Source organism: Anas acuta, chromosome 26, assembly GCF_963932015.1.
Source record: "Anas acuta chromosome 26, bAnaAcu1.1, whole genome shotgun sequence".
NCBI lineage: Eukaryota > Metazoa > Chordata > Aves > Anseriformes > Anatidae > Anas > Anas acuta.
In genome coordinates, this window is record NC_089004.1 from 4,318,935 (window position 1) to 4,346,284 (window position 27,350).

The window sequence follows — 27,350 nt, forward strand, 5'->3', positions numbered from 1 at the left end:
TGCAATGCCCAGTGCAATGCTCAATGCCCGGTGCATCCCCCATGCAATGCCTGGTGCAATGCTCAATGCCTCATTGTAGCCCCCGTGCAGTGCCCAGTGCAATGCTCAGTGCCTGTTGCAGCCCCCATGCAATGCCCATTGCAAGGCCTGGTGCAACGCTCAATGCCGTTGCAGCCCCCATGCAATGCCTGGCACAATGCCTGGTGCAGTCCCCGTGCAATGCCCAGTGCAATGCTCAATGCCCAGTGCATCCCCCATGCAATGCCTGGTGCAATGGCTGGTGCAGCCCCCGTGCAATGCCCGGCTCAATGCTCAATGCCTGGTGCAACTCCTGTGCAATGCCCATTGCAATGCCTGTTGCAATGTCCAGTGCAATGCTCAATGCCTGTTGCAGTGCCTGTGCAATGCCCGGTGCAATTCTTAATGCCCGATGCAATGCTCAATGCCCGGTGCAATGCTCAAAGCCGTTGCAAGCCCCATGCAGTGCCCGTTGCAATGCTCAATGCCCGGTGCAGCCCCCGTGCAATGCCCGGTGCCTCCCCGCGCCGCGCCACTTCCCCATCCCGCCACCAGGGGGCGCCCCCGCTCCCTTCTCCCGTTCCCCCCTCCCCAGCCGCCGCTCGGCTCTTTCCGGAGCGGCTCGGCCGAGGGGCGTGGCCCCGGCGGCGGGGAAGGGGCGTGGCCACGGGTCCTCCGCAACCCTTCGGAACCTTTCGGAACCCTTCGGAACCTGTCGGAACCTTTCGGAGGCCTTCGGAACCCTTCGGAGCCTTTCGGAGCCCTTCGGGGCTGTTCGGCCCCGTTCGGCCCTTTCCGGGGCGGGCTCGGGCCGTTCCGGCGCCGTTCGGGCCCTTCGGAGGCAGCAGCGGGGCTGGAGGCGAGCGGCGGCGGCGGCCCGGGGGGGCGGCGGAGAGGTGGGAACGGGACCGGGACCGGGGGCGGGAGGGGGGCAGGAGGGGGTGGGGAAGCGCCTGGGGGGGGCTGAGGGGGAGCTGCGGGTCCTGAGGGGGCTCTGAGGGGGGCCTGGGGGGGGGCAGCGGGGCCTGAGGGGGCCCTGAGGGGGCTCTGAGGAGGCCGAGGGGGGGGGGAAAGGGCCCTGAGGGGGCTCTGGGGGGGTTCTGGGGGGGCTCTGAGGGGGCAGCTGGGCCCTAAGGGGGTCTTGAGGGGGTCCTGAAAGGGGGCAGCGCCTGAGGGGGCTCTGAGAGGGTCCTGAGGAGACCCTCAGGGGGCTCTGAGGGGGGGGGGGCAGCGCCTGAGGGGGTCCTGAGGGAGCCCTCAGAGGGTCCGGGGGGGGTCCTGAGGGGGTCTTGAGGGGGCCCTGAAGGGGTCTTGAGAGGAGCAGAGGGTCCTGAGGGGGGCGCAGCGGACCCTAAAGGGGTCCTGAGGAGGAGCAGCAGCCTCTGAGGGGGCGAAATGGGCCTTAAAGGGGTCCTAAGGGGGGGGCAACGAGCCCTGAGGGGGTCCTGGGGGGGGGGCACAGCGCCTGATCGGGCCCAGGCCCTGTCCCCCGTCCCCTCCTGGGGCTGTGCTGAGGCGTCCCCGTCCCCTCCGTGTCCCTCAGCCCCCCCTCAGCCTGCAGAGCCCCCCCCCCCAGGTCCCATTGCAGGGACCCCTCTGGGTGCAGCCGGGGGTCGTGGGCAGCCTGTGTGAGGGCTGCGGCCGCTGCTCAGCGCCGTGGTGCTGGGCTGAGCTTCCCCAGCATGGGGCTCAATGTCCTGGGGGGCAGCGATCCTCTTGGGGGGGGTCACCAACACCTCGCCCCCCAAATCCTGGCTCCTGGGATGGGGCCAACGCGGCTCCTTGCAGCGGGGTCCGTGCCCTGTGTGCCTCTGGCTCTTGGGAACGCTCCGCAGCTCCTCGAAGGGGAAGTTTCCCATGGCCACGGACTTGCGAAAGGGAGAGGAATGGGAAATAAAAGCTGGGGGGGGGGGGGGGGAAATAATGCCTGAAGGAGCGGTGCGGGAGCTGGAGCGGCGCCGTGCAGCACCCGTGTGCCCGCTGTGGCGGGGGAATGGCTGCCTCGCCCGCCGTCAGCGCCCGGTTTTTATTGCCAGAGCGGCTCCGGGTGCCGCTGGGGAGCTGGCCCTGTGACTTTCCCCTCTGTGAGAGCGAGAGAATGGAGACAGCTGAGTAAATATAGCCTAAATCGGCGCTTTCCCGGCCCTTCCGCCCGCCTTTCCCTCGCATGCGAAGGGGCTGGGGTGTCCCGGAGGCTGGCTTGGCCTCTGCTCCAGTCCCTGCCCCTTCCATGATGTGGGAAAGTCCAAGGGATGGTTGGGTTTCTTTGGTGACTCTCGGCTCTGACGTGCACAAATCCTGCTTCCAATTCCCCCTGCGGCGCTCGGCGGCGCCTGGCTCCTCCCGGGGGGGCAAGCGCTGCCCCCCAGACCCTCCTTTTTTCTTTTTTTTTTTTTTTAATTTTATTTTTTAACCCCTTAGGAAAAAGGGGTTGGGAACGTGGGCAAATCCTCTCTGCCCCTCGTCGGTTCTCGCCGGACAAAAGCTCCGGGCTGGGAGAGAAAACCGCAGCTCAGCTGGAATGCAGCGGGGAGCCGAGCCAGCTCGGAGCGGTGGCAGAGTGCCGGCGCTTCGGTGTGTTTATAATATAAAAAAAAAAAAGGAGTATTTATAATATCGGGGGCTCTTTGAATTCCTCCGAGGATATCTGGAGCCGCGGCTCGGCGCTGGAGCCGCGGGGTGAGGGGAGATAAAGGAGGAAGGGAGCCACAGGGTTTGGTGTCAGCCCCTACCCTAATAACCCTGCCCTGCTGCTGCGGTTCCCTCTCACCTCGTGGGTTGCTTTGTGCCCTGGTTGTGCTCAGAGGGCTCCTAACAAATTGTCACAGTGATCCCAGGGATCCCAGATCCCAGAGGGACCTGGTGCGAGGCACGTCGCCCTTCTCTGCTCCGTGCCAGCGAGGGAAAGCCTCCAGCCGAGCACAAGGCTCCGGAGGTGAGGAGGAGAAAGCTCCTGAGGTGGATGAGCTCCAGAGGGAGCAAGAAGGGCGCTGGGTGAGGAGAAACCCGAGCAATTCCTCCAAAACTTCCCAAAGCACGAGGTCGGCAGCAGTCACGTCTTCGGAGGAGTAACCGCGGTGTCCCCGGAGAGCTGCTGCTCACAGGGCCCTGCTGCGTGCTCTGCTGCATCAGAAGTGGGTTTTGGTGAGAAAAGAGCTGGAAACGGCTTCGGCTGCTCTGTGCCCCCTCTACGAGGCTTGGGGCAGGGGCAGCCCCGGCTCGGGACAGTGCTCGCTGCTCGGAGGGAAGCACCAGGCAGCCTGGAAGCACAAACCCCAAACCCAAACCGTTTTTATTTCTCCCCCTGGTTCCATCGTCCTCCTTTCTCTCCAAAGCAAGGTTCCTTCTCCTTCTTTGCAGCACCTCACGGCTCAGGCCTTGATTTGGAGCTGGGTTCCCCCCCCCCAGGATCTGATGTAACTTGGACGCGTTTGGCTGTGCAGGCTGTCACAAACATTCCTTTTTTCTTTTTTTTTTTTTTTTTTCCAAATATTTTTATGCATTCTTTCGCCTCACTGGAGGGAAAGCAACGCTTAGGCTCGCTTCGAGTCGAGCTGCACTTTGAACCGCGCTTGGAGCTGGCTCGAGAAGCCCAGGAACCGCGTTTTCAGCCTTAAGATGCTTTTCTTTAGGCACCAAAAGCCTCGCAGTGTGCTTTTTGTTCCGAGCTGATGCGTCGAACAAAGCAAGTCCTGACAGCAGCCCATGAATCGCCCGATTGTTTCTGGGCACAGCGATAGATGGACCGAAGGTATTTTGATGGCGGGGGGGTTTTGGGGGAGCCCACCGAGCACAGACACACACACGAGGCTTCCTCCCTGCGAGCCTGGAGCTGGGCCCAGCCAAAATTTTGCTGGAGAGCTGCTGGAAACCCGGCGCATGCAGAGCCCCCAGCTCCAGACGTGTGCTTGCAGCGGGCAGGCTCGTGCGTGTCCCGCGCTCCCAGCACCTCCTGCCTCCTTCCCGAGCTCGCCTTCCCTCCAAACATCTGTTTAAGGGCTTGGGGAAACGCGTGGTCCCTTCCCCCTCCCCAAAAACACGCCTGCTCCCCGCCGTCGCCGTCCCATGGGGGCTTTTTGGGGTTTGGAGCCGGGTGCTCCTCGCCCTCCGTCACCGCTCGCAGCACGGGGAGGCAGGGGAGCCTGGCGCTGGGTGAATTCCCCCAGATTTTTGGGTGCTGGGGCGTGGGGAGCAGGGCAGCCCAGAGCCAGTGCTGCGAGCAGCTCCTCGCCTTGTGCAAGAGCCGGCGCCGGGCTGGAGGGAGCCAGAAGCTGTGGGACCTGCTCCTCGGGGAGCCTCGGGAGCTCCGGGGCCACGCTCTGCTCTCCAAAGCCACTGAACGAGTTCGCCTCGGTGCCAAAATCCCGGCGTGGAAGCCGGGGAGGTGCCGGCCCCGCTGCCTCGGGGCACGTTTTGGGCTCTGTCCTCGCCGGGATTGCTCTGCCTCAGACCCCGGTAGGCAGAGCTCAGAGGGGCGAGGGGCAGGCAGCGGAGCAGGGCCGTAAATCTGCGCTCCGGGTCGTGGAGTTGTATTTTCCTGGCCAGGATGGGATTTGGGAAACAGGTGAGGTTTGGGGTTTCTGTGCCAAAGCAGCTCGAGCCGTCAGCAGGACCCGCAGCGTTTCGGCAGGGGCACTGGGAGCACTGGGAGCACTGGTTTCTAGCTGCGGCCGCCCCGTTGCCTTCGAGGTCCCTTCCTCAGCTCTGGGGCTCAGCCCGAGGGAGCTGGAAAGGGCAGGGAGGGGATGGGAAAGGGGCCGTGCATGGCTGGGGGAGGGAATGCCCCGGCTCAGCAGCCCTCCAACAACGTGTCACAACCCAGGTCTGTTCCTTTTGGTGGCTTTCTGCGCCGGGCAGGCACCCTCATCCTTCCATTTCTCTCTATTTCCATAGCTCAGAGGCAGGTAGCAGCTTGAAGCAGGCTCGAAGGCTTCTAAAGATCCAATTTCACCAGAAAAGGTGAAATTCCCTGGGCACCACCTCCCGCATAAAGGCCGTCCTGTCCCTCTCGCTGTGCCCTCGCTCGCAGAAGCGCTGCGCGGAGAGCAGGGGAGGAGGTGTCCTCCCTGCGAGCAGCCGCCGGCTCCTCTCTCCCCTTTATGTATTTTTTTTTTTTTTTTTTTTTTTTTGGAGTGCAAATTCGCTCTCAGCATGTCCTGGCAAGGAGCGCCCGGATGCAGGGCTCGGCAGGAGCCTGGCAGGGCGAGGAGCGAGCCCTACCTCACCAACACGAGCCCCCTGCTCCATCCTGGGGGGCTCGGGGCGCCGTGCTGGGTGGTGACACTCCACATTTTTCTCCCCACAGGTGCTGGGGAGGCAGAAGCAGCATGCCCTGTGGCTCTCGGCTCTCAGCTCTCACCCTCCAGGCTCCGGGAAAGCCGCCTCTCTTGTGGTGAACGGGACCCGGCTGCGTTTCTCCGCCGCATGCCCGCTCGCGAGCGCTGGATTATGGTCGTCTCCTTCTCCCTCTGCTCCATCATCTGGCTGAATCGCGGCTTCAAGCTGAGGAAAAGGGGCTGCACCTAAGCACCCCGGGGCGCTGGGACCGGGCTCCCCGAGGCGCCGCTTCGTGCAGAGACCTCTGGAGAGCGCCGATGGGGGAGAGCTGCCCCTGAGGGCTCGCCTCTCCAAGCAGAGAAAGCTCGGAGCCGCTCTCGCCATGGCCGAGAGGATGGGCAGCACCGACGGCTTCCAGTACCGTGCCCTCTACCCCTACCGCAAGGAGCGCGAGGAGGACATCGACCTGCTGCCCGGAGACATCCTGGTGGTCAGCAAGGGGGCCCTGCAAGCCTTGGGCTTCAAGGACGGCGACGAGCAGAACCCCAACCAGATCGGCTGGATCCTGGGTGTCAACGAGAGGACCAAGCAGAAGGGCGACTTCCCCGGCACCTACGTGGAGTACGTGGGGCCCGTGAAGATCTCCGTCCCTTCGCATCGGCCCCGGGTGCAGAGACCCCTGCCCGCCACACCGGGGGCCGGCGGCTGCCGGCTGCAGGAGGCTCCGGAGCAAGGTAAGCTCTGCCAAGTGCCTCTTTCACTGCCCAGCAGCTGAGCTGCTCGGGTTTTGTGTGCTCACGCTCAGCCTTGGCCAAAAAGCCAGCTCTTTGTTCCTGCCGTGCTCTGAGCTCCTTGGTGCTGCGTCTCAGGGCGAGCCCCGTCCCGCTGTAACCTCTCCAAAATCCTTCCCTGGCCCACGACCAGCCCCATGGATCCCCTCTCCCTGCCCTGCCGAGGTTTTGCCCCGCTCCTTCCCTCAAGAAAAAAAAATCCTGACCTCTCCCACCCGCCTCCCTGCCTCTGCCGCTCCCTGCCAAGCGCCTCCTGGCCCCGCTGAGACGCACAATTCCTCCTCTCTGGGCAGGAGGAGGAAAGTCCGGGTGGAGAAGAGGACTTGCAGAGCTGCAGCTAATCGCTCGCCTGCCTGGCACCGCTCCCTGTCCACGGGTGGCAGGGCTGGGGCTGGGCAGGGCACGGGCACAGCCGGGCTTGGCACTGCCTGGAGAGCTGCATCCCGTGCCTTTTCTGCCTTTTTCTTTCTTCTCTGTCCCATCAGACGCTGGACGGACCCTCTTTGGGGTCCTGAGGGGTGGAGAGGAGCACGGGGCAGGGTGCTGGGGCCGGGTGTCTCATTGCTGCGCCCCTCGGGGTTGGGAACATCTCCATGGGGTGGGCACACGGCTGGGGGTGGCAGTGGGTGCCACTGACCTGTCACCCCGCTCCCAAACTGCCCACACAAGGCTCGGCTCCTCCCGGGAGCCTGGGGCATGCTCTGAGGTGGCCGTGTTGGCCCTGGTGCGTTTTATTTATTTAATTTATATATTTTTTTGCAACCCAGAAGTTGTACAGAAGCCAAGCCCGTGGTAGTTCTTCGCGGGCTGCCTGCCCCACTGGGGTGAGGCCTGCCTGGGAGGTGCACAGACGGCTCCTGGCTGCCCCCACGCAGCTCGCAGCCGCCTCAATTCCTGCCCTGCTCCTTTCTGGGGCTGTCCTGGCCGCCGGGGGTCCCTCAGCCCCTCCGCCACGCACGGGTGCACGGCCACGAGGCAGAGCAGCGAGGCCTGGCTCTTTCCGAGGCTGAATTTGAGCCCCTGGTGTTGGCGTTCACCTTCTGCAGAGAGCACGAGCGGAAAATGCGGCTCGGAAATATTTCCGCAGCCTCCCTGGCCGCGCTCTGAGTGCCCTTGTTCCCTCGGCCCTGCCCGGAGCACGGCGGGCTCAGGACCCGCTGCTGGCAACCAAAAACACGAGCTGCTGCCTGCTGAAGCGGCACATTCCCGGCCAGGCCACGTGGGGAGCTCAGATTTTTTACTTCTCCCTTCCTAGGGTCAGGCCCAGCCCCAAGCAGCACCGTGCAGGGCCCCGTCCTGCCCCGGGGACACCGGGGTGACTCTTTGCACAGCCCTGCTGTGCTTGTGGGGTCCTCCTGCAGCAGTTTGGGGCCTTGCTGAGCTGTTCCATTCTCCTCAGCACTGCTCCGAGCTGCTTTGTCTCCCCTTTTGAGGCCGTGGGGCCACGAGGCTCAGCCGGGCACACACTGGGCAAGTTGTGGTCACAGCCGTGACACCAGGGCCACATTTCACAATCCAGCAGCCCGTGCTGGCTGTCCCCACAGACCTCCAACTTCCCCCGGTGCCGGGGGAGCCTCGTGCCCTGCCTGGTGCTCAACTTGCCTCTGCTCTCGCTCCCTCTGGCAGCCTCGCAGCCGGGCGTGCGCGCTCCTGCCCCGGCCTGCGTCACCCTGAGCGCAGGGAAGGGTGCCCGGGGCCCTGCCGAGCCAGCCCCGAAGCCACCACGCCGCAGCACGTAGGCTCCCCGCCTTGGCAGCTCCTCCACACGGCCCCGTGATCCAGCTGCAGCTCCCAGCTCCGGCTCCAGCTCGCCGAGAGGCGCCTCGGGCGCAGCAGCAGCAGCAGCAGCCCCAGCGGGCGGCGTGCCGCAGCCCTTCCCACGCTGCCCCCACCCCATTACAGACCCGAGGCGGCGCTGAAACGCCGCTGCTCCACGCGGGGCCGTGCCCTGGGTCCTCGTGGAGAGGGTTTGGGAGCGCTCGGCTGCGGTGGGGAGGCCTCGTGGGGCTCGGGCACGTGGAAATAGCCACCTGCCCGCGGCTCCCCCCACCCCAAAGGGCAGCGGGGTCCCGTGCTGTGGGTTCCCGTGCCCCGTACCAGCTTGCACAGAGGAGGCCGTGGGGTAGCGGGGAGGGGGGAGGCAGCGAGAGGGCCGGTTTCCATGTTCAGCGAGCAATCGAGGGCAGGAATTTGCTGACGCAGCGCTCTGCCTGAATCGCTGCATTAATCACAGCTCAGCGCCGCGAGCGAGCTCCCCGGCTGCGCTGCTCCGCCAGCCCCGTGCCGCGTCCTGGCCCGGGCAGAGGCTGAGCCTGGCCGGAGCTCCAGAGCCCGAGTAACCCCTGTGGTGCCTGCCCGGGTGTCCTCGGTCCCCAGGGTGCTCGGGGAGGTAAACTCAGCTCTGCAGAAAGCAGCGGGGATCCCTCAATGTGCGTGCACCCCGCTGTGCTCTGTAGGGCTCCGAGCGAGGCTGGGCTCAACAAGTGCTGTGCGGGTTTTGGGGCCAGCTCGCGGGCTCCGTGCGGTGTTTGCGGGGCTGTGGCTGGCAGCAGGGGCCGGGCTTTCCCTGCTCACGGACGCCACTGCTGGGAGCAGCGTTGGTTGTGTCCATCCCTGGCTCTATTTCGGGCCGAGCTGGGTCTGACGCCTCCTTTCTCTCTCCCTCCTCCCCAGGGTCTCCTCTCCCCGACCTGCAGGAGCAGTTCAGTCCCCCAGAGATCGCGCCGCCGCTGCTGGTGAAGCTGGTGGAAGCCATCGAGAAGAAAGGTAGGGGCCCGAGAGCCGTGGCGAGGCTGGGGGGGGGAAGGCAGCTGCTGTGCAAAGCTGCTGGCGTTGGACCGAGCTCAGCGCGACACGCGGCACGCAGCTGCCTGCAGGAGGGGGGCCTCCCGCTCCTCCCTGGCCTCAAATTCGGGTCCCCAGGGTCCGGCCTGACCCCACTGTGCCGTCCTGATCCGAATTGCTCGTGTTGCAGCACTGGGTCTGCAACGGGACGCCCTCACAACCCGGCTGGGTGCTGGGCAAGCTCTCCTGGGCGCTACAGAGCACCCTACCCTAAATCCATGCCGTGAGGGCGCTGAGCCAGGGCTTGGAGCTGCAGCGGGGCGTCCCGGGGGGGGCACGGGGGGGCTGTGGCAGCATCTGTGGGAGCCAGCTGGGCTGGCAGCGGGGCTGGCAACAGGGCTGGCTGCAAAACGGCCGCGCGCGAGCCGCGGGGCTCGCAGCTCACAGCTCACAGCAGCTCCTCGCTTCCGCAGGGTTAGACAGCGAGATGTTGTACAGGACATCTGGCTCCGAACTGAGGCAAGCTCTGAGAACCGGTAAGAACCAGCTCGTCGCGGCGAGGAGGCGAACGGGCTCAGATGGAGGAGATTAGGGGATGTGACAGCGCCAGCACTAATGCAATCCAGGCCGGGCTCGCCTGTCCCCGGCAGTTCCTGACTGCCGGCACGCTGCCTGCGGGGCTGGGCCTGCCCTGTCCTGCCCCGGCCCCTTCTTTTTTCGTGCTGGGGACGGGATGGGACAGGACGGGGGGATTCCTGTGGGGGCGAAGGGACGCGGCACCAGCTGGGGGGCTCGCAGTGAATTCCCCACACATCTCCTGCTGTCTCTTTGGGGCGCCCTGCGCTCAGGGTGCTGCAGAGGCAGGCAGCTGGAGACTCCTCTGGCTCTGTCCCGCCACGAACGAGCAGGGGAGGATCTCGGAGCTCAGCCTGGGGGCTGGAGCCGTGGCATTTTCCTCACATTTTCCCCATATGTGGCCGGTCGGCTGTCTCCCTCTCCACATATATCTCTAACAGCAGCAGCAAGGAACAAAAAGCTCTGACCCGCAGAAGGTGCAGGCACACCAAATTACCTCTGTGCCCTCCTGGGGGAGCCTGAGGCAGCGTGATGTGGGACATGGGCATGGCAAGGAGGTCTTGGCCGTGTGGGTTGCTTGGCTCTGAGAGCTCTGTGCTCCCCTGGGGGTCTCGGGTGCCGCATCCCAGGCTCTCTGGCTGGCCGGGGGGGTTGCAGCGAGCGTGGGCTGCGTCTCCTGCAGGAGCAGAGCTTGCAGCGAGTTCAGGGCTGTTTGTGCAGATCCCCGCAGCCCAGCTGTGCCTGGGGTTTTGTGGCTGCTTTGTGGCCTGACCCCATGTGCCTGGCTTCACCGTGCTGACCCCCCCCCCCAAACTCGCTGCATTCCTGCTGTGCCGCGGGATGGCTGCAAGGTGCTGGCAGCACTGGGGCTGCCTCCTGGGTGCCCGGGGTGTGCGCCCACCACCCATGGGAGATCTCTCCCCTGGCAGATTGGAGCCTGAGTGACCTGGAGCCCTTCGACGTGCACTCCCTGGGCGAGGCGCTGCGCGGCTACCTGCAGGATCTGCCCTCCCCCGTGGTGCCCGTGGCGGTGCACGGAGACATCCTTCGTGTCCTGCAGGGTAAGGGCCTCCCCGGCCATGCTTGGGAACGGGGACACGGGTGGGATGGATGTGTTTGGGTTACTAAAACAGATCCTGTCCCTATGGGGTCCCTCACATGGCCTCTGCTGCTGACAGCGCTCCCACCCCGTGGCTGCCAGCACGTGGAGCGCGGTGCCGGCTGTCCCAGCCCTCCCCATCGTGTCTTGCTTCTCTCCCCAGAGGTTCCCCAGCCGGAGAATTGCCGGAAACAGCTGCTGCTGGCCCTGGAGTCGCCTGCGGTCCCGCTCCAGAACACGCTCACCCTGCAGTTCCTGCTCCGGCATCTGGGGAAGGTATCACAGCAGGCCGAGAGCAACAACCTCCACCCTCGGGCCCTGGGAGAGATTTTCGGCCCCCTTCTCCTCCGGCTGCCTGGCGCCAGGTACGTGAAGCTCTCGGGTCCCTGCCACGTGCCCCGTGCCAGCTGCTTTGCCTGCCAGGATGAGGAGCCCAGGCTGATCTCACTGATTCCTCTCTCCCCGCAGCCCAGAGCTGAGCCCTGACTTTTCCGTGCTTTTTCTGGAGATGCTTCTGCAGCTGAAGGAGTTGGAGCCGGAACAGCTGCCTCCAGGTACTGTCCCCAGTGGCTGAAACGCCCCCTTGGGGCCCGAGGCGCTGCCGTTTGTGCTCCGTGGGCGTGGATTTTGCCTCCACAAGCAGATTGCCGAGGGCTTTCTGTAGCCCAGCTGTGCTCGGATGCCTCCTGGAGGTGCTGATCTCTTGCTGTAGATGTGCCTGGAGCAGCTCCTGGCAGCGCAGCGGCCAAGTGGGGCTTCCCAGGACAGTCACTGCGGGGAGAGGGGGACTTGGAGCTCCAAGGGTGGGGAGCTGGGACTTGGGCCAGCCCGAATTCAACCTCTCCTCAACCCTGCTTCTCTTACAGCGTTGCCTCCAAAGCCTCCGAAGCCAAAGCCCAGCGCCGCCAGCCTGGCCAACGGGAACAGCGTGCCCTTGCAGGACGCCGAGTGGTACTGGGGTGACATTTCCCGGTAAGGGGGTGGCCGGCAGCTCCAGCTCTGTGTGCCCACCCTGTCGGGTTCGGGGCAGCTCTGGCTGTGCCTCACGGGCCGTGACAATCATCCCTGTCCCTCGCAGGGAGGAGGTGAACGAGAAGCTGCGAGACACGCCGGACGGTACCTTCCTGGTGCGGGATGCTTCCAGCAAGATCCAGGGCGAGTACACGCTCACGCTCAGGTAGGAAATTGGGATCTCCCAGAGCCTCTGCTGCTTTGGGGCAAAGCCCTTGGCCTGTATCCATGTGCTTGTGGCAGCTGGGACATCGGGCTGGCACAAGGGACACATCCAGGCTGGTGCAGGGCACTGCGGTGGTGATAAACACCCTCTGCTCTCCCCTCCTCTCTGCAGGAAAGGAGGCAACAACAAACTGATCAAGATCTTCCACCGGGAAGGCAAGTACGGCTTCTCGGAGCCCCTGACTTTTGGCTCGGTGGTGGAGCTCATCACACATTACCGGCACGAGTCGCTCGCCCAGTACAACGCCAAGCTGGACACGCGGCTGCTCTACCCCATCTCCAAGTACCAGCAGGTGAGGTCGGTGCTGCAGGGACAGCCCGAAACAGGGGCATCCATCATCCCGGCCCTCTGGTAGACGCAGCGCCTCTTCCCCGTGCTGGGACGTTGCTTTGTGGGGCACCCTGCAGGGCTGGTGGGGTTTTTGGGGGCCTGTTACCTTGTAGAGGGGCAGGAGCGGGTCCTGACTGAGGCTGTGTGTGTACGGCAGGACCAAGTGGTGAAAGAGGACAGCGTGGAAGCCGTGGGAGAGCAGCTGAAAGTCTATCACCAGCAGTACCAGGACAAGAGCTGGGAGTACGACCTGCTGTACGAGGAGTACACACGCACATCCCAGGTACGCGTCCCTGGAGGGCACACACGGGGCACAGAGAGCAGAGGCTGGGCACCCTCTGCACCATTTGTCTGCTCCTGGGTTCCAGGGGGCCCCTCAGACAACAGGCTTTGAAGTGGGGGATATTTTGACTGCACTGAGGACGGTGCTGGATGGGGAGGGGGGTGGGAAGGGGCTGCAGACGGGCAGAAACCCGCCCAAATCCTCGCCGCTTCCTCAGCTCCCCCCTCTCTCCGAATTCAGGAGCTGCAGATGAAGAGGACGGCAATCGAGGCCTTCAACGAGACGATCAAGATCTTCGAGGAGCAGTGTCAGACGCAGGAGAAGTGCAGCAAGGAGTACATCGAGCGCTTCCGGAGGGAGGGCAACGAGAAGGAGGTGCAGCGGTGAGGATTGTGGGCAGCAGTGACCTGCCCTGCCCGGGGAAGGGCTCCTGGGGCTGGGGGGGGATCGTGGGGGCTCGGGGCAGAGCTGAGGCACGCGCTGTCCTCAGCGCTCCTGCTGCAGGCGGGAGCTGGCAGGCTGCCTCCTCCGCCTCCCCCACCTTGGCTCACAGCCGAATTCCTCCCCCCTTCCCCCTTTCCTTTCTCCTCCTCCCAGGATCCTCATGAACTCGGAGAAGCTGAAATCTCGCATCACGGAGATTCACGACAGCAAGATGAAGCTGGAGCAGGACCTGAAGAAACAAGCCTCGGAAAACCGGGAGATCGACAAGCGCATGAACAGCCTCAAGCCTGACCTCATGCAGCTGCGCAAACTGCGGGACCAGTACTTGGTGTAGGTAGCTCCTACCCCCGCGGAGGGCTGGCAGAGGGGCCCTGCTCCCCCTCCAGCCCGGCCCAGGAGCCATCCAGCTGGCTCCTCGAGGGCTTTGAGGCTTGTTGGACCGGCTCATGCAGCAGCTTCAGGGAATGGCGGCTTCTCAAAGGGGGGAGGCTGCTGCCCTCTGGCGATGGCTGCGGGAGCGCTGCCTCTCCTGAGCTCTGCCTCTCCTTCCCCAGGTGGCTGACGCAGAAAGGTGCCCGGCAGAAGAAAATCAACGAGTGGCTGGGCATCAAGAATGAGACGGAGGAGTGAGTGTCCCCACTCGCGTGTCGGGAGGTGTGGGGGGGCTGTTCCAGAGCCTCGGGCAAATCCCATCGCCGTGTCTGGGAGCTGAGGATGAATTCCCTGCTGGGAGGAGTGCTGGCAGCTGCCAGCGGGAGGGGAGATGCTGGGGGGCCACGTGCCTGAAGCGAGGGGCACTGACACCCTGCGTGTGTGCTCGATTGCAGTCAGTACTCCATGATGGACGACGAGGAGGAGCTGCCTCACCACGAGGAGCGGACGTGGTACGTGGGGAAGATCAACCGGCTGCAGGCCGAGGAGATGCTGTGCGGCAAGCGGGACGGCACCTTCCTGATCCGCGAGAGCAGCCAGAAGGGGTGCTACGCCTGCTCCGTGGTGTGAGTACCTCCGGGGGGTCGGGGCTGCCAGCTCAACACGTGGGGAGCACAGATGGGCAGAGGGAGACGTGGCAGGATGGGGCTGGCACCCGCCACGCTCCCGTGTCGCCCTGCCCTTCTCCTGCCAGATGCTGGAGGCTGGCGGAGGCGTCAGCTGGCAGGCTGGGCTTCCCCCAGCTCTCCCGTCTGCCTCAGCTCCTCCTCGTGCCAGGGCCAGACGTTGGCTTTGGGCTGCTCCTGCTTGTGCCCCGCCGTCGCTCTCCCCGTGGGGGTTCCTCGCTCGCCGCTAACCCGCGCTCCCCTCTCTCCCCGGCAGGGTGGACGGTGACACCAAGCACTGCGTCATCTACAAGACGGCGTCTGGCTACGGCTTCGCGGAGCCCTACAACCTCTACGCCTCCCTCAAGGACCTGGTCTTGCACTACAAGCACACGTCCCTGGTGCAGCACAATGACTCCCTGAATGTCACGCTGGCTCACCCGGTCCTTTCCCAGCCACCCGCCAGATGAGCAGCCCGTGCACAACACAACAGCTGCCTTCAGCTTCTCCCCAGGGCACTGCTTTCTGGCTCTGGACTCTTGCACCCTGTATAGTTGAGTCTCTGTGCTCCTGCCCCTCCAGAGCCTCCGAGATGTCTGTGACCGTTCCTGGTGTCCCTTTTTTGGTCAGTAGCTGAAACCCGTGTTGGCTGATGGGACAAAAAAGGCTGGGCTGTTGCCTCCCAGTGGGCTCCAGTCCTTAGGAGGTGGGATCCAGTTGGAATTGAACCGCTGTGGGCGAGCACAGCCCTTCCCCTTCCCCGACAAACAGGTCAGACCCCTTCTTGCTGGCAGGTTGCCCCGCTATGCATCACCGTAGAGCTAGATCCCGATTCCCCTGCGCTCTGGTGCAGGTCACTGCTGCTCTGGGCGAGGGGCTCCCTGCCCCGGGCGCTGGAGAAGGCAGAGGAGGAGCCTCCGCCGAGCGTACGCGTCCTCCGCTCTCCCTTCCCTCGGTGACTTCGTGGGCTGGGGTGGGAGCTGGTGTCTGGTACGAGGGCTGCTGCTCCGTTGTGCAGAGACTCGGTTTCACCAAGAGAAAAGTGTCCGTGGGGTGGTGGGCGTGCTGGGGAGGGGGCTTCGTGGCCGAGGTCCCCGCTCCGTGCTGTGCCCCTTCTCCCTGATTTATTCCCTGGTGTCGTAGCCACCTCCTGAGCATTGCTGCCAGGGCAGGGAGGACCCGGCAGGCGACGAATCTCTCCCCTTAGTTGTGCCAACTAAGCTGTGAAACCCCCGTCGGTACCCGGGGCGCGCAGCTCTTTGTTCTCCTGGTTGTCTTTGGTGAATCTCTGCGAGCGCAACCCGTTGAAGCTAACTGTAGCTCTGTAAATATGGTTCTTTTTGTAATCAGCTGCTTTCTACCTAGTCCCGGCGGGTGCTCAGCTCCCACTCCCACCTGCAAGCGCGTGGGCAGCATCCATCCGGGCTGCTGCGGGGCTCGGCTCCTGCCGGCTGGAGCAGGAGGGGGTTCGGAGCCCGCCGCACACTACGAGCCCGACGCAAAATGAAGGACCTCTGCTGCAGGAGGACGGTATCTCCGCTGGGCCTCGGGGCCTTAGCACGTAGAAATGTATATGCATGATGTGGAACTGTGTATGCAAAGCACTTATATTTGTCAGTACTGTATGGGGACTGTACGGGGAGGGGAGGGGGGTCGCTGTAGGGGTGCCCCTCGCGGCTGGCAGGCACGGGCAGGGCTTTGCAGAAAAATTTCTGTCTTTGCAGAAATTGCTGAGCGCAATTTTTGGGTTTGTAAAAGCTGCACCCGAGCCTGTGAGCCGAGGCTGTGGTGGTTTCTGCTTTACGGGGTTATCCGGTCTGCCTGGATTGAGCAGAGAGTTGGTCGTCCTCTCTGATTTGCCTGAGAGGCTCTTCCCCTTTCCTTGCCGGGACCTCCGGAAGGGCTGGGGGATGCTGTAGGTTTTGCTGCTTCTGCTTTGCGGTGCAGCTCGCTCTGCGGGGCGCCCTGCACAATCGGTGCCAGAGCACGGTGCGTTCGCATGTCCTCTGCCTGTATCCCATCCTCCACGCACCGCCTGCAGCAGGGCCTGCCCCGTTCCTATCCCTCGCTCTCCCTCTTCCCCCGGTCACCTCTGCTGCTCGCACAGGTCTGGGACGGTTCCCAGATCCTTTTGGATCCTTTTGGGGTCTGGGGTTGTTGGAGCAAACATCACGTTCCCCTTGTTTGTGGCAGCTCCCCCACGCTCGGCTGTACAGACCCCATTCCCTGCTCTGTGGCCCTGGGCTCTGTTTTGGGGTTCCCCTCTTTTTGTCAGTGCTCGGTGCTATCGCTCGGGGGCTCACCTGGCAAAAGCCAGCAGTGGCAGTTAAGGGAATGGTTTGGGCTCAGAAACACAAGATCAGGGCAGGGCCACCAGCCCCCATGCTCAGAGCGCAGACACGGAGCCCCCCCAGGGTCTGTGGGGTGCTGGGACACCCCAAAGCCTTGGGCCGGGCTCCTGCCCTGCGGGGTGGGCTTCGGTGGGCTCCTCCAGCCCCTTTCCCCCCCCCACAACCCCACCTTGCTGAGCTCGGGGCCGGTCCCACGCCAGCCACTGCGTTTGGGTGTCTGCGTCTCGGCGCTTCGCTCGGTGCTTCCCCAGGGCTTTGCTGCCGAGGAAATTCCAGCTTCCCGTGACAGCGTTGGTTTTATTTTTAATTTTACCCTCCTGGCCGAATTTCTGCTTTTCCCCACGCCGTCCCTGCCTGCCCCCAGCTGCAGCAGGACCGTGGTGGCCCCGCCGTGTCTTCCAGCGCCGCCCTCACCGCGGGTCTGGCCCCAGCAGGGCTGTGCTCGTGGTCTTGTGTGCAGCGAGGAGGAACAGAGCCTTCCCCAGGGCTGCCATTTCCCCGACAGTGCTCGATTCGGCTCTCAGAACCGCTGCTTCGCCCCTCTGTCCCCGGCGGGTGGAAGAACCAAGCCCCGAGCTCCCTGCAGCGCGGCTCCCCCCGGAATAAGCTAGTTTGTGATTTGTCTTTTTGATGCTTTCGCTCGTGCTTGTCCGCGCCTCCGGGTTAACCAGGTAGTGATGTGTTTTCGAGGCCCTGGGCTGTGCTTTGCTGCTTGTCACCCGCATGTCCCCCACCCAAAACCACGTGCCCACGTCCCATGGGTGCACCGCGGCCGTCCCTGCTTCCCGGGGCACAGCTCGGCCCTTCCAGGGGGCGAGGGCAGCCCCCGGCATCGCGGCGAGGTCCCAAAAAACCGCGTCCAACCCCTCCTGCTTCGGGTCGGCTCGCGTTGCTCCGAGCCCCCCCGCCGTAACCCCGAGGGCTCTTGTGTCACCGGAGAGTGGCCGGAGGTGGCACGGGTGTCCCCGACCGCTTTGTGCTCGGAGAGGACGTGGCGGCTGTGTGAGCGCTACTGAGATTTTTTAGTTCTTTAGGTATATGCAATAATAAATACTCCTAACTTGCCACTTCAGCTGTTCGTTACCAGCAGTAGTTTCTCTTTGCTCTTTCTGTTGATGTTTACTAATGTAAACCCAGTATTTGTTACTGTAAGGATTTTTGTACGGTACTTCGAAAAAAGGAAAAAAAAGGAGAAAAAAAAATGACAAAAACACAAATAAAACAGAATTAATGATGTGGCTGCGGGCGTTTCTTTGCGGGGGAGCGGGGGTCTCCCAGGGGACCAAAAGCAGGAAAGGGCAGAGGGGGGGGCCCAAAGGGGCAAGAACCGTCTGGAAACGCCTGGCTGCAACCAGCAGGGGAAGTACCAGCTTCCTCCTCCTCCGCCCCCAAAACCAAACCCAGGAACGGGTTTGGGCAGCACCCACGGCCCTGGTGCAGAGCCGTGGGGCTGGGGGTGCTTGGCGGGGGCTCAGAGCACGGCCAGGGCTGCCCCCAGCTCCTTGGGACACGCCGAGCCCCGCAGCCTCCGCGCCGCTCGGGGTTGAATTTCAGCCCGTGACCTGTTGCAACCGGCCCGTGCACGGCAAAACAACACCCCCAGCGGGGCTGGGCTGGGCGGCTGCACCCCAAATCCTAAACGTGCAGGGTCTGCGCCCTCACCCCGCGACGCTGACCCTTGGCACGTGCAGCGGGGCAGCAAGGACGAGGGGACGGAGCTGTGGCCCCGCGCGTGAGTCAGCAGCGGCGGCGTCACGAGGAGGAGGAGGGCGAGAGGGGCAGGAAGGGTGCGCGGAGGCGGGCGCAGCCGAGCTTTAAAAGTCCTCCCGGGGACGGGGACAGGCTCGCCTCTGCTCTGGCTCCCGGCCACCCCGCCGTCCCCATGGCCCCCGCACTGGCCCTGCTGGCCCTGCTGGCCCCGGGGCTGGTGGTGGTGGCCCTGCCTGCCTGTGACTACCCGGCCCACCTCTGGTGCAGCTCGCGGGAGATCGCCGTCGCCTGCCAGGTCAGAGCCACGGGGCTGGTGCCAGGGCTGCCGCCCCCCAAGGCTGTGGTGACAGCCCGGTTTTGGGGGACACATCCCACCGAAACGGCACGCACGGGAGGCTCTGCACACAGCGGTGCTGAGCGGGGCTGGGACTGGGTTGTGCGGGACCACGGCCGTGCAGTGTCCGTGCCCGGTGCCTGAGCCGGCTCCGAGCATCCCTTTGGCACGGCGCGGGGATGCTCGGGGTCCCTGCATCCAGCGGGCCCCGCGGTGCTCCCTGACATCCCCGGGGCAGAGTCGTGCTGCAGCCGGACTTCGATCCATCCCCGTGCTTTGTTGCCACTTCTCCTTTTTCAGCACGAACCAGCTTTCAGCTTATTCTGCCGTGAATTGCCGGACGGTGAGACCGCTGCCACGGCGGGGCTGGCAGCACCCCGTGAGCCCGGACGGGCTGCAGCCCACCCGGCGGTGGGTGCTGTGCTCCCGCCCAGGAAAGTCCTGGCCCTACTGGCTGTATTTTTCCCCAAAATACATTGGGGAAGTTCCTGTGGAAAGCCCCAGCGCTGTGTGCCGGCAGCACGTGGAATCCTGCAGCCGCAGGACGCCCCCAGCCTCTTTCGCTTCCCTCCCAGCTCCGGGGGCTGCATGCACAGCCCCTTCTCACCCCCATCCCAGCAGCTTCACCCCATCCCCTGCACACACAGGCGGCTGCAGCCTCCCCCCGTTGCATCTCCCTGTACCCCAAAACCTTCTGCACACAGGCGGAGAGCCGCTGCGCCAACCTCTCGCACCCCACGGCTCCTCCCGTGGAGCTGAGCCTCTACTACGAGAGCTTGTGCCCGGCGTGCCGCGGCTTCCTGGTGGAGCAGCTCTTCACCACCTGGCTGCTGCTGCCCAGCGAGACCATGAACATCACGCTGGTGCCATACGGCAACGCGCAGGTAGGAGCCGTCCCGCGCCGTGCCCACGCCGCCGGTGCCACCAGCCCCGCTCAGACCGGTTCATCCCGCAGGAGAAGAAAGTCGGCGGCAAGTGGCAGTTCCAGTGCCAGCACGGCTCGGAGGAGTGCTTGGGCAACATGATCCAGGTGAGGCTGCTGCCTCCTCATCCTCATCCCGGTGCTGTGAGCACCGTGGGGGGGGGGATCCTCACCGTTCCCCCGTCCCCGTCCCTGTCCCCGCAGGCCTGCCTGATGCACGAGGCCGAGAACTTCACCACCTACTTCCCCGTCATCTTCTGCATGGAGTCGGGCACCTCCGCCACCAAAAACCTGGAGGCCGTACGTCCCCGTCCCCTTCCCCCTGACACCATGGGGTCACCCCCACCGTGCTGACCCCTGCCCCGTGCCCTGTGTGTGTCCCCCCCCGGCAGTGCCTGCAGGTCTATGCCCCGCAGCTGGACACGGGGCGCATCGCCGCCTGCGTGCGCGGGGACCTGGGGACCGCGCTGATGCACCGCAACGCCCAGCTGACCGAGGCGCTCGACCCGCCACACCAATACGTCCCCTGGATCGTCGTCAACGGGGTAAGGGGGGGGGGGTCAAGGGGTTTGGGGGGGCCGTGAGGAGCCCTTTTTGATGAGCCCTTCACCCCGCTGTCCCGCAGAAGCACACGGACGAGCTGCAGGAGCAGGCGCAGCGCTCGCTGCTGAGGCTGGTGTGCCAGCTCTACCAGGTGGGACGGGGACGCCGAGGTGCCAAGGGGGGGCTGTGGGGATGTGCCCCCCGCCCTGCCTGGCACCACTGGCCGCTGTGTGGCAGGGGGAGAAGCCCGAGGGCTGCCAGAGCGCCACGGCACCGAAACCCAGGGAGGTCTGCAAGCGCTGAGGCACGGCGGACATGGACGGCTGGGAGCGCTGAGGAGCGAGAGGGGAATAAAGAGAAATGTGTTGTGGAACGAGAAAAGGCCCCCGAGTGCTGTGCTGGACGTGGGGGGGGCGCTGGGGGCTGGGGACGAGGCGTTGGGGACAAGACGGGGCCATTGGGGGCGGCCTCGCTCCGTGTCATGGCGGCCGCCCGCTGCGCTGTACGTGTCATGGCGGCCCCCATGGGTCCCTGTACGTGTCATGGCGGCCGCCGGAAGCCGGAAGTTGTCCGGCCCTGAATGCGCTCCCCCCGCCCCTCGTCTCCGCGGGCGGGTGGCGGAACGCGCGGCGGTGAGTGGGGGGGGGGGCACGGGGAACTGGGGGGACTGGGGGGACTGGGAGGAACTGGGGGGGCACAGAGGGGATGGGGGGGGCGCCCCGTGGGGAATTGGGGTGTACAGGGGGAACTGGGAGGGCTGGAGGGCTCCGTGTGGGGTTACTGGGAGGGACTGGGAGGAACTGGGAGGGACTGGGGGAACTGGGAGATGTGGAGTGGGGCGACTGGGGGGCATGGATGTAACTGGGGGAGGTCCGGGGGGAGATGAACGGGGACTGGGAGGGCTCCCAGTGGGAACTGGGGGGGGCACAGGGGGAACTGGGAGGGATGGAGGGTTCCATATGGGGTTACTGGGAGGGACTGGGGTAACTGGGAGATGTGTGGGGGTGACTGGGGGGCACAGATACAGCTAGGGGAGTCCGGGGGGGGGCTGAAGGAGGACTGGGAGGGCTCCCAGTGGGAACTGGGGGGCACAGGGGGAACTGGGAGGGTCCCATATGGGATTACTGGGGTAACTGGGAGATGGGGAGGGGGTGACTGGGGACATGGATATAAATGGGAGGGGTCCGGGGGGGGCTGAAGGAGGACTGGGAGGGCTCCCAGTGGGAACTGGGGGCATGGCGTGGCTAACTGGGGGCACAGGGGTAACTGGGGGGGACTGGTTGGGTACAGTAGGGGTGACTGAGGGGGGCTTGGGGTAACTGGGCAACTGGGGGGGGGTCCCAAGGGGTAAGGGGAGGGGGGCACAGGGTGACTGGGAGGCACTGGGGTGACTGGGGGTGGCCCAGCAGGGGTAAGGGCAGACTGGGGGAGCCAAAGGGGGAGAGGAGTGGGCAGCACCACGTGGCTAACTGGGACCTACTGGGCGGGTCCATAGCGTAACTGGGGCTGACTGGGGCGTCCAGCACAGCCACCTGCAGCGACCACTGGCCAAACTGGGAGCACTGGGCCACACAGGACCCAAAATCCATGCAGGGGGGTGGGCGGTGTGTGCTCCATCCCACAACCGTGGGGCTGTCCCCACGCCCCTACAGTGCTCACCACCCCCCCGTTAACCCCCCCATAACCCCCAAATATCCCCCAAAATTTATTTAGGGATGCTGGCGCGGGGCCGCCGGCTGCTGCAGCCCCTTTTTGGGGGCCGCCTGCTGCTGCTGACCAACACGGCGAGCTCTGGGGCGCTGCTGGCCGCCGGCGACACCCTGCAGCAGGCATGGCACCTCCGCCACCACCCCGAGGACCAGCGCCAGGCGGCACGCACAGGTGACAAAGCATGAAGTGGGGGGGGGGACACAGGGGGGGACCCCAAAAAAAAAACCCCGCATCAATTCCTGCCCCGCATCGCTGCGGGAGGGCTGGGATCGTGGGTCCCTGGGGGCAGGATCTCGTTACGGGGTCTCGTTAATAATGTAAAAAGGGGTGGGTGTGTGTTTGGGGGGGGGGTCAGGGTGGCTTTAATAATTCAGGGGGGGGGCGGTGTCGCCTTGCAGGGCGCATGTTCGCCGTGGGCTGCAGTTTGGGGCCGCTGATGCATTTTTGGTACCTGTGGCTGGACGCCGCCTTCCCGGCGCGGGGCGTGCGGGGGCTGAGGACGGTGCTGAAAAAAGTCCTCATCGACCAGCTGGTGGCATCGCCCGCCCTGGGAGCCTGGTACTTCCTAGGTAGGGGGTGACACTCGTCCTGGGGGGGGTGACACTCGTCCTAGGGGGGGTGACATTCATCCTGGGTCACCCCAGACCCCCCCCCCATGGGCGCTGCTGATGCCGCCTCTCCCGCAGGCATGGGCACGCTGGAGGGTCAGAGCCTGGAGGCGAGCTGGGAGGAGCTCAAGGAGAAATTTTGGGAGTTCTATAAGGTAAACCCAGCCCTTCGGCTCGTCCCTGAGCCCCTTGGGGTGCCCTGCTCCCCCCCCTGGGGGGGGCAGCTGGTGGTTTTTTTCCCCCCCCCCCTCCATTCCCCACAGGCTGACTGGTGCGTGTGGCCAGCGGCGCAGCTCCTCAATTTCCTCTACGTGCCCCCCAAATTTCGGGTGGTTTACGTCAATGTGGTGACGCTGGGCTGGGACACCTACCTCTCCTACCTCAAGCACAGGGTGAGCTCCGTTCCCAGTCCCCCCCCCGTTTGCCACAGGCAGGATCGCAGCACGCGAGCCCCGTTTTTTTTGTTTTTGATTTTTTTTTGATTTTTTTAGCCCAAACCAGCGCCGAGCACGGAGCAGGACGGGAAGCAGCGCGGTGCTGGGATGTAGCAGCGTGGAGAAGCCACTCCCAAAACCTCGATGTCTTTTCAGCAGCTCCTGCCCCTGCTGCTGGGGGGGGGCGCTGGGGGCTGGCAGGACCCCCGCCAGGTGGGGCAGGGTCCGGCCCCATGGTGGGCACGGCCAGGGGCTGCTGCAGGTCCCACTGATTAATTAATTTACTGTCGGTAATTAGGGGGCTGTGATTTAACAAACTGGGGAGGGGAGAAGCACTCAGCACTCCAGGGACAGGCACAGCGGCTCCTGCCCCTTGTCCCCTCCCCAGGAGCCCCGGCAGAGCCCCCCAGGCTCTGATACGAAATTTGGTCTGGTTTTGGCCATATTTGACAAAAGCAGAGCAAAAACTGAGGATTTGGGGGCTGATTCCCACTGCCAGGGGCACCTGCAACCAAATCAGCCTTGGTGCCGCAGCAAAAAATCCTGCACTTGCCCCTGGTGGCTCCCCAGGCACAATCTGTGGCCCCCCCTCACCTAGGATCCCATTTATTTTCTTACTCCGGTGCCTAAATCTCCCCTTTTCTACCCAAAAGGTGCCTTCCTTGCAGCTCCAGCCTCATCATGTACTGCATGGGGGGGCTAATTGTCAAAACCAATTAATTTCCCCCCCCTCAGCTTGAAATTGCCCCCTCCACCCCCCAAGGACGAGGGGCAGGCGCTGATCAGCATCGCTTTTATTTCTTCACACCATTTCTTTTAATACAGTGATTTTTAGGAAATTGTACCCTTTTGACACTTTTTTTTTTCTTTTTTTTCTTTTTTTTTTTGACATTTGTACAGTACGGTGGTAACTCTTCCATCAGTAAACTTCACAAAAAATAGGAAAAAAGGGGAAGGTGGGGGGGGGGGGGGAGGACCACGGTACCGCAGTGAGAGGAGAAGGGCGGGGGGGGGGGGAGGAAAAAAAAAGACACAAAAAAACTGTAAAATAAAGACACAGCGCTCCGGGAAAAAATAAATAGAGGGAAGCAAGACCTCGGGGTGGGTCGTTGCTGGAGGAATATCCACGGATTCACAGTCTCCACAGAAGCACGTTAATTTATAGGACCACGCGAGGAGCCGTGACGCTCGCCCCTATTCCCCAAACCGGGGGTGGAGGGGGGGGTTTTTTTGGGAGGGGGGGGGGTCCACGGGGTTTGGTCGGTGCTGCAGCTCCGCCAGCCCCTTGCTTGGTCCTGAAAAACCTTTAAATAAAGAGCGTGGGGGGGGGGCTGCTCACCTGGTAAGCACAGCGAGGAGGTGGGGGGGGGAACGCAGCGACGGGGGGGGCACGGCACAGCGCACGTCCTACGGCTATTTACAGGGACTCCTATGTACAGGGAGGAAGACAGCGAGGGGGGGGGGCGGGGGGGGCATAAATTAGCATCTATTTATACAAATAGGCTGGGGGGGGAGCAGCCAGCCAGCTGGGGAGGGGGCGCAGGGCAGCCAAAAGACCCCCAAGGGGTCTCCAGGCAGGCACTGCCCCCGTAATGGGGATGGGGGTGTCGGGTCCCGGCCCCCCCTCCCCATCACCCTGCAAGCAAAACGGCAAAAAAAGTGTTTTTTCTGAGATATTTGGGCTCAGAGGGTAATAGGAAGGGGGTGGGGTTTCCTCCTACCATCCCAGGCTTAAAATAAATAAAGGGGAAAACGGGGAGGGGGGGGGCACAGCCTAATTGATAAGGGGGGGGGGGTGGGAAAAGGGGCAGGCGCCAACCCTTTGGGGAGCCTGCGAGGTATCAGCAGCAAAAAAGCCCCCCCTGGGGGGAAAAAAAGGGGGTGCTGGGGTTGGGGGGGGGGGGACGGATACGTGCACCGAGCGGGGTGTGGGGTGGGGTGGGAGGGTCCTAGCAGGCACAGTCCTGGTGGGGGGGGCCTGCTGGTCCGTCAGCTGGGGGCCCTGCTTGGCGCCGGTGACGGCGGGGTCGGCCGTGTCCAGCGACTCCGACATCTTCTCGCAGATGATGTCCACCAGCCGCTCGAACGTCTGCTTGACGTTGATGTTGTCCTTGGCGCTGGCCTCGAAGAACTCGAAACCTGGAGATAAGGAGGTGGGGGGGGTTAATATTTTAATATTATTTGGGGAGGGGGGGTGGTCTGGGACCATGCTACGGCCCCGGTGATGCTCGCCGCCTCCCAGCGGGGACGTTTCTCTGCTCCTCCTCCTCCTCCTCTTCCTCCTCCTCCCATTAATTAAATATTCCCCAATTATGGGGTTCAGCCTGCTCAGAGCGGGCCCAAACCCACCCCAATCCCACCCTATAGCACGCAGCAACCTTACAATCCCCAAAACTCACCCAAATCAAGCATCACAGCACCGCACCACCTCATTTATCCTGCCTATTCCCATAACACATCCATATTTTTTTTTTGGGGTGCATTGCCAGCGTTTTAAGCAATTTCAGCAGCGTCACCCGGAATTTGAAGGAATCGGGACTCACCCAGGTGCTCGGCGAGCTGGCGGCCCTTCTCGGCCGACACCACGCGCTCGTCCTCCATGTCACACTTGTTCCCCACCAGCAGGACCTGCGCGTTGTCCACGAGTACGTCTTGATCTGGGTCGACCTTCGGGGGGGCAAGAAGGGACAAAAGAATTAAAAATTAAAAAAAAAACGGGGCACAGAGGGACGTAAGAATTAAAATAAAAAAAAAAAAAAAAATAGGGGTATAGGGTGATGGGGGGGACACAGGATAATAGGGTGGGGTAGGGGGGATTGAGGGGGTTGAGGGGGGGCTCACCAGTCCTGCACGGCGTTGAAGGACTCCTCGTTGGTGATGTCGTACATCAGGATGAAGCCCATGGCCCCGCGGTAGTAGGCGGTGGTGATGGTGCGGTACCGCTCCTGCCCGGCCGTGTCCTGCGGCACGCGGCCACCGTCAGCATCCCCTCCCCAAAAAAAAACCCTCCCCAAAGACCCCAAATCCCTCAGGACCGTGCCCGGGGCTCACCCAAATCTGCAGCTTGATGCGTTTGTCGTTCCGGTAGATGGTTTTGACCTTGAAGTCGATGCCGACGGTGCTGACGAAGGCGGGCGTGAAGGAATCGTCGGCGTAGCGGAAGAGGAAGGAGGTTTTCCCCACGCTGCTGTTGCCGATGATGAGGATTTTGAACATGTAATCGAAGTTCTGGTCCGAGGACTCCTTCTGCCCATAGCGGGAGTCGGTAGCGGACGCCATCTGCAAGGCGGTGACGGTGGCACCGTGAGCCGGGGGGGCACCGGAGGGGACAACGTCCCCGGGGGCACCGGCATCACCGGTGGCATCGGCATCCCCGGATAACCAACGCCCCCAGGATAACCAAAACCCACCCAGGGATAATCAATGCCCCCCCAGGGGATAACCAACGCCCCCGGTGGCACCGGCATCACCGGTGGCATCGGCATCCCCCAATAACCAACGCCCCCGGGGGATAACCAACACCCCCCAGGATAACCAAAACCCCCCAGGATAACCAAAACTCACCCAGGGATAATCAATGCCCCCCCCAGGATAACCAAGACCCCCCCCCAAGGAGATAACCAACACCCCCCCAGGGGATAACCAACGCCCCCAGTGGCACCGGCACCTCCAGGATAACCAATATCCCTGGTGGCATCGGCATCTCCGCGATAACCAACGCCCCCGGGGGATAACCAACACCCCCCAGGATAACCAACACCCACCCAGGGATAACCAATGCCCCCCCCAGGATAACCAATGACACCCCCCAGGGGATAACCAACGCCCCCCATGGCACCAGGGCTTCGTCACCACATCAGCCACGGTGGCACGGACAGGCCACCGCTGCCTCGCCCTCCCCACGGTGCCCCCAGGCGCACTGCCCCGGGGTATGGGGGGGTCGTGGTGAGGGGGGGGGGTGGCCCTGACCCCCCCCATCACCATCACCCATGGGGGGGGGGCGCAGCTCCGCGGCCGTTGCTGCGTCTCTCCTCTGCAAAATGGCACCCGCGGCGGTGCCCCCGCAGGATGCGCCGGGTGGGTGCTGCGCGGGGGTGGGTGCAGGGGGGGTGGGGGTGGTATATGGGGGTGCTGGGGGGGCACACCACTGCCCTGCCCCTCCCCATGCACCCCCAGGTCCCCACCGTACACCGCGGCCTCCTGCAATGGTGGGGGCACTGGGAGACATCCCCCCCCCCACTGCAATTCCTCCATCCTTGGTGCAAACCCCCCCCCCTTGCTGCAAATCCCCCCTCCCTCGCCGCAAATACCCCCCCTTGCTGCAAATACCCCCCTCCCCATTGCAAACCCCCCTCCCTCATTGCAACGTCCCCCTCTTGCTGCAAATTCCCCCAATTCCACCCCCCCACCTCATTGCAACCCCCCCCCCACTGCAAATAACCCCCCCTTGCTGCAATTCCCCCCATCCTCATTGCGACCCCCCCCCTTGCTGCAAAACCCCCTCCCTTGCCGCAAATACCCCCCCCATTCCATGCCCCCGGCTGCTAACCCCCCTCCCTCATTGTGACCCCCCCCTTATTGCAAACACCCCCCCCATTCCAAATCCCCCTCCCTCATTGCAACCCCCCCCCTTGCTGCAACATCCCCCCCAAATCCTTGCAACCCCCCCCCTTGATGCAAACCCCCTCTCCTCATTGCAACCCCCCCATTTCACCCTCCCCTTATTGCAAACCCCCCTCCCTCATTGCAAACACCCCCCCTTGCTACCACCTTCCCCCCTGTTATTGCAACCCCCTCCCTTGCTGCAAACCCCCCCCAAGTCCTTGCAGCCCCCCCTTGCTGCAAATCCCCCTCCCTCATTG

At 63.8% G+C, this 27,350-nt stretch overlaps 4 protein-coding genes across 4 annotated transcripts in view; 3 read left to right on the forward strand and 1 right to left on the reverse strand.

Moving 5' to 3' along the window:
* The first annotated feature begins 762 nt into the window (after positions 1-762).
* Positions 763-17,463, forward strand: PIK3R2 (phosphoinositide-3-kinase regulatory subunit 2). Its single transcript, XM_068661272.1, has 16 exons — positions 763-914; positions 5,324-6,029; positions 8,760-8,852; positions 9,344-9,406; positions 10,376-10,507; positions 10,709-10,910; positions 11,014-11,099; positions 11,412-11,517; positions 11,624-11,722; positions 11,894-12,074; positions 12,270-12,395; positions 12,636-12,778; positions 12,993-13,169; positions 13,394-13,465; positions 13,667-13,837; positions 14,154-17,463. The coding sequence occupies exons 2-16, from the start codon at positions 5,678-5,680 to the stop codon at positions 14,344-14,346; spliced, it is 2,196 nt and encodes a 731-aa protein (XP_068517373.1). The 5' UTR covers positions 763-914; positions 5,324-5,677; the 3' UTR covers positions 14,347-17,463.
* Positions 17,464-17,992: 529 nt separating this feature from the next.
* Positions 17,993-20,117, forward strand: IFI30 (IFI30 lysosomal thiol reductase). Its single transcript, XM_068661276.1, has 7 exons — positions 17,993-18,232; positions 18,976-19,155; positions 19,227-19,301; positions 19,398-19,493; positions 19,586-19,738; positions 19,819-19,887; positions 19,974-20,117. The coding sequence occupies exons 1-7, from the start codon at positions 18,110-18,112 to the stop codon at positions 20,037-20,039; spliced, it is 762 nt and encodes a 253-aa protein (XP_068517377.1). The 5' UTR covers positions 17,993-18,109; the 3' UTR covers positions 20,040-20,117.
* A 145-nt stretch (positions 20,118-20,262) lies between these two features.
* Positions 20,263-23,332, forward strand: MPV17L2 (MPV17 mitochondrial inner membrane protein like 2). The gene is made up of 6 exons (XM_068661275.1): positions 20,263-20,368; positions 21,450-21,617; positions 21,845-22,015; positions 22,133-22,209; positions 22,318-22,446; positions 22,546-23,332. The coding sequence occupies exons 1-6, from the start codon at positions 20,317-20,319 to the stop codon at positions 22,600-22,602; spliced, it is 654 nt and encodes a 217-aa protein (XP_068517376.1). The 5' UTR covers positions 20,263-20,316; the 3' UTR covers positions 22,603-23,332.
* A 977-nt stretch (positions 23,333-24,309) lies between these two features.
* Positions 24,310-27,350, reverse strand: part of RAB3A (RAB3A, member RAS oncogene family) — a 3,642-nt gene continuing 601 nt past the window's right edge. Inside the window, 6 exon segments of the mRNA XM_068661273.1 lie at positions 24,310-24,463; positions 24,466-24,627; positions 25,032-25,127; positions 25,130-25,155; positions 25,330-25,448; positions 25,540-25,767. Of these exon segments, the coding sequence (XP_068517374.1) occupies positions 24,438-24,463; positions 24,466-24,627; positions 25,032-25,127; positions 25,130-25,155; positions 25,330-25,448; positions 25,540-25,767 (657 nt within the window). The 3' untranslated portion in view covers positions 24,310-24,437.

Coding starts and splice junctions, on each gene's coding strand:
- PIK3R2 (XM_068661272.1), top strand. CDS start 5,678: ATGGCCGAGAGGATGGGCAGCACCGACGGCTTCCAGTACCGTGCCCTC. Junction 11,100..11,411: donor GCCGGAACAGCTGCCTCCAG/GTACTGTCCCCA, acceptor CTTCTCTTACAG/CGTTGCCTCCAAAGCCTCCG. Junction 12,396..12,635: donor AGTACACACGCACATCCCAG/GTACGCGTCCCT, acceptor CTCCGAATTCAG/GAGCTGCAGATGAAGAGGAC.
- IFI30 (XM_068661276.1), top strand. CDS start 18,110: ATGGCCCCCGCACTGGCCCTGCTGGCCCTGCTGGCCCCGGGGCTGGTG. Junction 19,739..19,818: donor CCTGGATCGTCGTCAACGGG/GTAAGGGGGGGG, acceptor GCTGTCCCGCAG/AAGCACACGGACGAGCTGCA. Junction 19,888..19,973: donor TGGTGTGCCAGCTCTACCAG/GTGGGACGGGGA, acceptor GCTGTGTGGCAG/GGGGAGAAGCCCGAGGGCTG.
- MPV17L2 (XM_068661275.1), top strand. CDS start 20,317: ATGCGCTCCCCCCGCCCCTCGTCTCCGCGGGCGGGTGGCGGAACGCGC. Junction 20,369..21,449: donor GGGTGGCGGAACGCGCGGCG/GTGAGTGGGGGG, acceptor AAATTTATTTAG/GGATGCTGGCGCGGGGCCGC. Junction 22,016..22,132: donor GGGAGCCTGGTACTTCCTAG/GTAGGGGGTGAC, acceptor CCTCTCCCGCAG/GCATGGGCACGCTGGAGGGT.